This window comes from Jatropha curcas, chromosome 4 (assembly GCF_041381405.1).
Source record: "Jatropha curcas cultivar XTBG-Jc1 chromosome 4, XTBG_Jcur_1.0, whole genome shotgun sequence".
Lineage (NCBI taxonomy): Eukaryota > Viridiplantae > Streptophyta > Magnoliopsida > Malpighiales > Euphorbiaceae > Jatropha > Jatropha curcas.
The window spans coordinates 27,077,600-27,088,463 of record NC_143154.1 but is presented as its reverse complement, the minus strand read 5'-3'; the positions used below and the strand labels follow the sequence as shown (position 1 = coordinate 27,088,463).

Here is a 10,864-nt window from a genome sequence, read left to right as displayed (position 1 = left end):
CTAAATATTATTGGTTATGAGAATAACCAATTTTTTAAAAATAAAATTTTATATCAAATAAATGTTATTTGGTTGTTATATTAAAACTAGTAATTTTGATATTCTTAACATAAAATTGAGGGGAAACTATTTTACTAAAATTGAATTAAAATGAGAAATAAGCTAGATGAAGTAGAGACGGCAGCGGATTGAGTACCTATAAATTTTAAATTATTTGTACTAAAATATACTATCGATACTCTTTTTAAATTCATTTAAATATATTTTGACACCTATATTAATAATTTTACTACTCATACTTATTTCAAATTTATGTAAAATATCCTCTAAACTAGTAGGATACTTATAAATTTTAAACTATCTAAATCTAAATCTGTTCAAAATACTTAAATGGGCAAATGCTTATCCACATCAATAGGTGTAGAAATTAAAGGAAAGAATATGTTTTATTTCTTTTAATTGTGTTATCTTTTTCAACCTCTACTTCACTATATATATACAGAAAATTGTTCCAATATAGGAAGTAATCTAAATTGGAATAAATCTAAACTAGGAAACACAATCTTTACACTAATTAGGAATAAACCTAAACTAGGAAACACAATATTTACTTTAATCACAAAGATTTCAACACTTTTCCTCAAGTTGGTGCATAGATATTACTAATGCCCAACTTGCAAATTAAATGATTAAACAACTTGCTATGCAAACCCTTTGTGAAAACATCAGCTAGTTGCACTTTTGAAGCTATATAAGAGACAGTTATAAAATCTTCAACTATCTTCTCTTTTATAAAGTGACGATCAATCTCTATGTGCTTAGTTCGAACAAGCTGGACTTGATTGTTCATAATAATGATGGCTGCTTTACTATCACAAAATAAGGATATATTTGTTGTTTCAATCAACTTTAACTCTTCCATTAATTTGCGCAACCATAGAAGTTCACAGATTCCTTATGCCATAACTCTATATTCAGCTTCTGCACTGGACCTTGCAACAACAACCTGCTTCTTGCTTCTCCATGTGACCAAGTTTACTCCAACAAAAACACAATAACATGAGGTTGATCTCCTGTCATCAAGGGAACCAGTCCAATTCACATCTGTATAGCTTGTTATTGTTATAATGGCCATGTTTAGAAAATAAAAGTCCTCTACCTGGAGCTGATTTTAAATATCTTTGAATCCAATGCACTGCTTCTAAGTGAGACACACAAGGGTCATGCATGTACTGACTCACTAACAATCTCTGATACCTGCCAACATCAACATAACTTCTCACTCCAGCTTGAAGCTTATGATTGGCTTCAATAGGTGATTCTACAGGTTTACATCCCAACATATCAGTTTCTTTAGGGAGATCAAGGATGTACTTTCTCTGAGAAATAAAAATCTCTTATTCTGACCTAGCAACTTCTATCCCAAGGAAATATCTCAACTTTTCCAAATCCTTAATCTCAAACTCCCTAGCTAAAAAATTTCTCAAGTGAGTCATTTCTTCTTCATTATTTTCAGTCATCACTATATCATCAACAAAAACAATAAGCAATTTGATCTTACCTTCATGATGTTTAATGAACAAAGTATGATCAGCATTGCTCTGAATATACCTAAAAGAAAGCATAGCTTTACTAAACCTTTCGAACCATGCTCTTGGTGATTGTTTTAGCCCCATATAATGACTTCTTTAACTTACAAACTTTTCCTCTGGTTTTGTCATCATCAAATCCAGGAGGAATCTCCATATACACCTCTTCTTTCAAATCACCATGTAGAAAAGCATTTTTAACATCAAATTGATGTAACTCCTAGTCAAGATTGATTGCACAAGACAACAAAATTCTGATTGTGTTCATTTTAGCTACAGTGAAAATTTCTCCTGATAATCAACTCCATAGGTCTGACTGAATCCTCTGGCTACCAATCTAGCCTTGTATCTCTCAATTGAACCATTTGCCCTATGTTTAACTGTGAACACCCATTTACATCCAACTGGCTTCTTTCCTGGTGGAGGAATTACAAGATCCCATGTCTCAGTTTTTGCCAAAGCTCTCATCTCCTCAACTATTGCAGCCTTCCATTTTGAGTCCTGTAATGCCTCTTGCCAATCCTGTGATATAGAAATAGAAGAAACAGAAAAAACAAAGGCTCTATAGAAACAGAGCATTATAGGAGATAAAATGGGAGATGGGATGTTTAGTGCATGTTCTAACTCCTTTTCTAAGAGAAATAGGAATATCAAGGTCATTGTTAGAAGGACTGGAATCAAGATTAGGATCAGAATTAACGGGAATTAAAGAAGACTCACCAAGTTTTTGTTCTTCTGTATCTTCAGGGACTGAAATTGGAGAGGACGGTTGATCAGAGGTCTCATGCTCTATGGTTGTATCTGTATTAGTCCGCCGTGTGTAGGTTTTCAAATCTGGTCTATCCAATCTTCCTAGAGATTTGGGTGGTTGCTCTCTCTTACTATCTATGTCTACAAGAATCTCCCCCAGGAAAGAAATGCCATCCATCACCTTTTCCATCTGATATTTCTTCCCCTGAAGAGGTGACTGGGAAGGAAAATAAGATTCAAACTCCCGAAAGGTAACATCCATACTCACAAAGTACTTCCTAGAAGAAGGATGATAACACTTGTATCCTTTTTGAGTAGTAGAGTAACCAACAAACACACACTTTAAGGCTCTAGGATCTAATTTGCTTAGACCATTCTGATGAACAAAGCAAACACAACCAAAGACTTTAGGAGGTACAATATAATAGTTTTTCCTTAAAGAACCTCTAATGGAGTTTTAAAATTTAAAGTACGAAGAGGCATACGATTGATAAGATAAGTATCAGTCAAAATAGCATCCCCCCAATATCGTTTGGGAAGATTCATAGTGAACATAAGGGACCTAGCTACTTCCAGTAAATGTCTATTTTTCCTTTCTGCTATTCCATTTTGAGCACTAGTATTGACACAACTAGTCTGATGTAGAATACCAGTAGAATCTAAATAGGTACGAAAAACTGGATTCATGTATTCGGTACCATTATCAGTTCTTAGGATTTTAACATGCGCATCAAACTGAGTACAAATCATTTTATGGAAGTTTTGAAAACACGAAAAAACTTCATTTTTTGTTCTCATCAAATAAACCTAAGTCAATCTAGTGCAACAATCAATAAAGGTCACAAAACATCTATAATCAGACAGAGAGACAGTTTTAGTAGGACCCCAAACATCAGCATGAATAGTAGCAAAAGGAATCAAATTCTTATTATTAATTGGAAAATAAGAATGCCTGGTGTGTTTGGCAAGTTCAGAAGCATCAAATACTAATGAATTAAAATCACATTTAGCAAACAAAATGGGAAATAAATGTCCTAAAACAGAAAAAGAGGGATGTCCTAATCTCCTATGCCATTGAATAACTTCATGGGAAGGATTTCTAGAAGTTCCTAACAAAGCTTGACTGGTACCCGAATTTCAAAAACGACAAATGTCATCCAACAGATATTGTCCATCGTGCAAGCTATCACTGCCAATCGTTCTCCCCGTATTCAGTTCCTGAAATATACAATAAGTAGGGTAAAAAGTTACTTTACAAGTAAGTGCTTTTGTGATTAAGCTAACAGATAATAGATTAATAGGAAATTTAGGAACAGGAAGAACTGGGGAGAGTTTAATATTGGAAGTACTGTTAATAGAACCTGTGCCAGCAATTGGTACTAAGGAGCCATCTACAATGCAATTTTGTCTGTGTCTTGATATTTAGAATATGTGAGGAAATGTTTTATAGAGCCTATTGTATGTTTATTTGCTCCTGAATCTATAACCCAAGAGGGTTTTGCAATTTTTGCAAGAAAGGTAAGGAAAGCATTGCCTGAATTAACAAAATTAGAGGCTGCAGTCTGAGTTGAGGACGAATCAAGTTGTGACAACAATCATTTCAGGGACTGAATCTCCTTATCAGAAAAGCTTCCAGCAATAGATGGTTCCTCAGATAAAGCTCCACTATCAAATACGTGTGCCTGTGGTCTAGAAGAACTGACCTGCTTTCCTCCAAGCCCTTTAGTTGGGCGTCCATGTAATTTCCAACAGACCTTCTGAGTGTGCCTTTTCTTACCGCAATAGTCACAAAATAATTGATTTTATCTGAAAAACTGCTCTTTGCAGCTTGAAAATGTTCTCTTGCAGAATTAGCAATCAACCCTGCTTTGTCAATGGTAAATATGTGAACCATATTGTTCCTCCTAGTCTCCTCTTGCTGTACAAATGAGTATGCTTATCGTAAGGATGGAAAAGGATCTTTTCCAAGAACTTGGGCTTGAATCTAATCATACTCGTTATTTAGGCTAGCCAAAAAATTATACACACGTGCTATTTTAATCAACTTCTGAACTTCAGTTGCATCATCAGTACATCTTGCTTCAAAGTCTTGATAATAATCCAGTTCTTGCCATAACCCACTAAGTACAGCAAAACACTGAGCGATAGTCAGATCTCCCTGCTTAGTTTCATGAACTTTCTGTCGCAATTCATACCTCTAAGCATAGTTTCCAGTTTGTGAATACGTCTGTGAAGCAGCATCCCATATCTTCTTAACTGTATCAAGAAGCAAATATCCTCGGGAAATAGTTAGCTGCATGGAATTTATTAACCAAGACATAATAAGAGAATTCTCAGATTTCCACTTGTTAAAGGCTGGATCTGTCGAAACTGTTTTAGTTGCTCCACCATCAAGGTATCCCTGCAAACCTCTAGCTTTAATGAATAATAAACAAGAACGAGACCAAGCCAGGTAGTTTGTTCCATCTAACTTCACGGGACTAATCTAAAGTGAGGGGCTCTTTGAGTGCAAACCATATCTACCTTCTTACCGTCAACTATATCTTAAAAATAAAATGGAAACGGCAATAGTGGTAAAAAAGGTAGCAGTGGTAAAAGGCAACAGCAGTGGTGGAAAGGGAAAAAAATTTCAAAAAAGTCAAAACTAGTGCTGAAGAACCAGTATGTCTGAGTCGCCACACCGAGTCGAGGTCGTTGGAACAAGAATCGTCGACGGAGCTCTCAGGAAACAGCCGCACGCGCCAGAGCGGGAAGAACAATCAGAATCTTCTGGAGGTGCGTGTGCACAGGAGCGTGGTCGGACGACGACGCGGTTTGGACAGAGTGTCGACCGGCGGTCGTTCTTCCTTTTGAGACAAGCGGTGACGACCAACTCCCACTTCCAGCGGTGCTGTATGTATCTCAGACCACTTTGCAAATTGAAACCACCGTCGAAAAATTCATGGCAATGGCTCTGATACCATGTAGGAATTAAAGGAAAGAATATGTTTTATTTATTTCAATTGTGTTATATTTTTCAACCTTTACTCCATTATATTTATACAAAAAATTGTTCCAATATAGGAAGTAATCTAAATAGGAATAAATCTAAACTAGGAAATACAATCTATACACTAATTAGGAATAAACCTTAAACTAGGAAACACAATATTTACTTTAATCATAAAGATTTCAACAATATGCAATTGAGCTAATTTAATATAGTAGATAATGAGCAAGGATATTTAAATTTATATCTTACTAAAGTCATCAAAATTACACATTTATTACTTGTATCTAACCAAAAAAAAAAAAAAGTGCCAAATTTTATAAATCTTGAATCTTAAGCTCTTAATTACTCTTGTACAAGTTAATATCTGTAAACTAATATTAAAAGCTAATATTTGTAATTATTAGTGTTTGAGCTTAATTTGCCACCAAGATTGGGATCATTTGGCTTGTGTAGATGTTGGATTGCTAAATGTTTGATTGGCATATTAATGACTTTTCTTAGACATAATAAATTAATCAATAAAATGTCCAAGTTGGCGCACTTGTTACATTTTTTTATTTTTTATTTTTTATTTTTAAACATCTAGTGTTCAAAGCCTACTGGTCTAATCAATCTGGATTTGTGTTGGGTAAATCCATAAAAAGGGACAAAGTGCTCCAACATAAGAATTTAAAGGGACTCTATATTTAGGATTCGAACTCAAAACTTCTGGTTAAGAGAAAAAGATTCTTGTTATCACATTTCGCCCTTCATATAATATATATATATTTTTAAAACTAAATGCATGGAAATTGAAAACAACTTCTGAACCAGAAAGTGAAAATGGCTGGACAATTATTTCACTAATGAAGCCTGAAATTTGATTGGCTAATACAGGATAAACCCATCATCAGTTCACACCTTATCCATCATTAACTTACTCCATGTTTAAGCACTTCCGATTATTCATTAAAAAATTCCAGCATTGTTTATTGTTAGTCTAATTAATTTCTGAATAAAAAATTTCATTATTTAATCATCTTAATCCAATAATAAAGATCGTCATCTTTTGGTGCAACTTTAATTTAATGTTTGATGGTGCATTTTGGTGTAAGACTAACTCACACTTAGAGCCATTAATTGCTGCTTACGTGCTTGTAATAGTACAAATAACTAATAAGGTCTTCATCCACTATCAAATGTGGATAATAGAGGAGATTTTTTATTATTTTAATTGTTAAGTAGGTATTGCTTCTATTATTATTATTTTTTCTGATTATCATTAATCGCATTTTTTTTTATTATTTGGAAGTGAATTTCAATTTCATCAACATTGTGGCCTACCATCTTTTTTGTTTTTGCTGCTGTAACGTGGATTGTCTTAGATTATCCACTTAATATGAGTATTCAAATTTTGTTTAATATTGTTTTTATTATTTTTATCCGTTTAGCGGTGATTTTTTTGGCAAGTGAATATATTAATATAAAATTTCTTGAGAATAAAGTTCAATGGACTAAATCTATCAGGAAGGAATTTTAAATGCTCGAACTAGGGTGACATTCAGATAAAAATAATTTTAATAGTAGGAGCTTTAAATTTCGAAGATAAAATTCTTGTGAAAATATAGTCACTCTCAAGGTAAAAAGAAAGAATATTTGATATCATACGCACCTGATATTTACATTGCTGCAATACCTGCAAATAAAAAATGGATTAACAATAATCTTTAAAATGGATTAGGTATTAAAATGAATTTTTAATTTAAATACGCTTGGATATAAAATTGAAAAAGAAAAGGAAGATCGCACTAACACGTGTGTGATTATCCATTTGCATTAGACATGGTCTTCATACGCGGCCACTCATGCGATCAATCACAGTATGGAAGGATTAAATATTTAAAAATGCCACAGTATGCGGCGCGCGTGCATAGTTTTGTCCTGCTTGTACAACACACTCGATAATTGTTATTGTTTTTTTCTTTAATTAATAAAAGGTGAGAATTACTATTTAGTTGCTAAGTTTTGACTTAATTAACTGATCAAATTTTTTACTTTGACAAATATTTTATATTATTTATCTATTCAACTATTTTAATTATTTCATAAGAAAAAAAAAAGTGATTCTAGCATTTAAATAATAATAAAAAGATGAAAAAAATTTTATATGAACAATAGTGTATTATTTTTCAAGTGAATTTTATTTGTAAATACAGGTGCTTCATAATTTAGAAATACCTATAGTGGAACAATTTTATGTGAATATCACTCAGTTACAATGTGAAAAAATATATATATAAACAGACCTTAAATACACATTCGGACTTTTTAAAATATTGAGGTGTCACAAAGTTAAAATAATAAATGTAGACGTCACTTTATACATTAGGCTAAACTGTTCTTACAAAGAAGATATTAGTTTGATAAGGTTAACAAAAATGAATACTAGCATTTGGTACCTTCCTCCTATATTTTCCATGATAGTCAATTTATCTTCAAGTTCCCAATGGTAAGAGCATCTTCAATGCTAATGTAGATTGTGGCTTATGTATTATATGGAATAGAAAGTGTGAATGATGATGTGGTTGAATGTCTACTTAGAAACAATGAATTTTAAAAAACTCTCTCCAATGCATTAGTTTTGAATCTTCTTTCATTCTCTTTTTTTTTTTTCTTTCTTTTTTTTAGTCCACAATTTAATATACAATTGATCACCAAAGAGCAATAAATGTTAATATTGTTTAAGATACCTCCAGAAATACAAGGTGTAGCAGACAATGTCTATTATTTTTTTGACACATCAGCTTGATATCCTAAATAGATATTAACATCGGAGAGCATTTTTAAAAAAGTCTTTCCATTCTTTTTGATGTGGCAATTTCTATATTTATACTGGAGATGCTATAACGGCACTACTTATCCTCCTCTACTCCATCATTTGCACAATGAAACTTCTCCAAAAACATATCAAAGTAAATGATGAATGTTACCCTCAAAGATATGGTATTTATATAATATGTTAGTGATATGTACTCTTATACACAGACAATTAATATCTACCGCTTGTTTCTTGTCTATGTTTTGTTGTCCTATACATTGTCTTTACTGTGATTTTGTTTTTTCTCTTACACTTAATTTAATTATAGAAACTTGAAATATTTATAACTCCTTCGGCCCTAAAAAAAATTATACTCGCCTATAATGAAAATATAAAATTTCTTACCTAAAAGACTCAAAATCTTTAGTAAGTTGTGATGGGAATTTAGTGTCCGTAAATATGTCCAACAATAGTTCTAAAAATGGTCAAAAAGAAAAAGAAAATTAGTAATTGAGATAGCGTCACTTGTAATTGTATAATCTATTTAATATTTTGATTATCTCATTTTATATTTTGATGTAGACAAAATAAATTTTTTTTTTTTTTTTTAAAGTTATAATAACTTTTGACTCTCACATCAAATCACTATATATTTCTTTACAATCTCAATTTGCTTGACCAGAATTTCATGTCATGTCCCAAATAAAATCATATGAGAACAAAATTGGATGATGATATAGTGTTGAGAAAGAAACAAGAATTGGTCTAATCATATTCTTAATTATAGCGATAGCAATTAATTGGATTGGAAAACCTTTTCTAAAGAAACAAATTGTCCACCTTCCTAATGCTTTGAATCAAGTTAATCTACTTAAGTTGGCTACATTATTTCTGGTTTGGCCCATAAAAGCATTTCTGTTGTTTGAGATTAGAAGGAATACATTTGGGATATTTTGTATTTTTATTTTCTTCTTTTTTTTACTAATTATTATTAGACAAACATGTACATAATTCTCCAAAAATTTTAGCATATTTTTAATAAATATCATATTTTTTATGGATAAAAGATCTTTTTTTTTTATTATACGCTGCAAAATCATACACGTGTATATTATGTTCATTTTTATTGGCAGATTCAGAAATATTTTTTTTCGAGATTAATATATTATTTTAAAAAAAGAGAAGTCAAAAACGTAAATAAATTGAACTTTATGGATATATATATATATATATATATATTGATCCCTCTTTTTTATTAAGTGGATCCACCACTGCTTATCTTTCTAATAAATTAAAAGGAAATCATTTATGTCAATATTAAGAAATTTTAAAAATATATATATTTGAGAATTAAGTTGTAATCAATAAAGTAAATACAATAATGACTTAAGTTAAATTTTATATCGATGATTATATTCAGAAATGAAAATTACCTCAAATAAATGAATTACTCAATTCAAACCAAGAATTGAAGTGTTGACTATATTAAGTTATTAAGATTAGTGAATGCCTCATATTATAAAAGATTACAAGTTCAAATTTTGATATTTCAATCCTAGTTTGAAAATTCTATTATATAAAAAATATCATTATGAAAAATTTAATCATGAAGCTTTTATCTTACTATGTGAGAAATTAAAAATTTAAGTCGTAGTAACTTTTTTTTTTAATATTTGAATTATATCATAAATTTAAATATTCAATCCATAAATCAGAAAATACATTTTCCAAATATATTGGCACAGCTCATAATGTTAAGCACACCACCACACCATGACATCAAGTTGTAACTGAAAATAACAAAAAAATCATCTACAGAAATACAAAATTTAGGGCCTATCTAACATTTTCAATTTCTAAATGATTGTGGTAATAATTCTTAGTCCCCAGCCCCTATTAATAATAAATATTACATACATAAATAATTTTTGAGCCAAAGCCAATTCCAAGGGCCATACTTGTAAATAATTTTTATAATTTTTTTTTTTTTCTTTTGGTTTGTAGAGGGAAATTTTGTTTAGTGCTTTGATTGATTGCTTTTGTGGACACCATGAGACCCATATGGCCCTATTCCAATTTGTGAAAATGACAAGTTTGTTTGTTTGTTTCTTTGCTTATTAATTATATACATATTTTTTAAAAAAAATAATATATTTTGGTGTGTATTTTGTTGGTGATGTAATCCATAATTAATTAAAGGTTAGAAAGGAAATCAAATAGGGGGAGAAGTGGGTGGATAAAAATTAAACTTTGATTAATATTTAATTGAACTTTCAACTTGACCATTTTATATCATGGCTTTCAACTTGATGATAGCAACATTTTCATCCAGAAGATATTTATCACCATTTCCCATATATTATTCATAGCTTTACTCTCCTATACCACAAACAATATAAAATTTTGATTTGGACTGACATTTTAATCTTCCTCTTCCTTTTTTATTTTTTATTTTTTTAACATCATGTGCTATCATTTTTTTTATTTTTTCTTTTGAGAGAGAGCTCAGTTTTTCTTAACAAATATATTTACTTATTATTTGGTAGGACCATAAGTCCATCACAAATGTCTATTTTACAATATTCTACTTATCATGTGCTATTTTATATTTCTTTCTCTAATCTAGGCCGATGAGATAACAACACCTAATTGTTCAAGCCAACAAAAGAACATGCAAGTTGTTATTGTTTTCTATGATCCTATAAGTTATTATTATTTTCTATAATTTTAATTTAA

General features: G+C 30.9%; 1 protein-coding gene across 1 annotated transcript; it reads right to left on the bottom strand.

The window, feature by feature from the left end:
* Positions 1-955: 955 nt before the first annotated feature.
* Positions 956-2,057, bottom strand: LOC149497110 (uncharacterized). Its single transcript, XM_089720012.1, has 4 exons — positions 1,867-2,057; positions 1,524-1,611; positions 1,258-1,379; positions 956-1,073 (listed from the first exon to the last, which is right to left on the bottom strand). Exons 1-4 carry the CDS (start codon positions 2,055-2,057, stop codon positions 956-958), a joined length of 519 nt encoding a protein of 172 aa, XP_089576138.1.
* Between the last annotated feature and the right edge of the window lie 8,807 nt (positions 2,058-10,864).

Excerpts from the sequence above, each read along its gene's own strand:
- LOC149497110 (XM_089720012.1), bottom strand. The coding sequence starts at position 2,057 with ATGAGAGCTTTGGCAAAAACTGAGACATGGGATCTTGTAATTCCTCCA. Across the intron at positions 1,612-1,866 it reads TATCAGGAGAAATTTTCACT|GTATATTCAGAGCAATGCTG; the intron begins GTAGCTAAAATG and ends GCTTTCTTTTAG. Across the intron at positions 1,380-1,523 it reads TTGTTTTTGTTGATGATATA|AGAAAGTACATCCTTGATCT; the intron begins GTGATGACTGAA and ends TTTATTTCTCAG.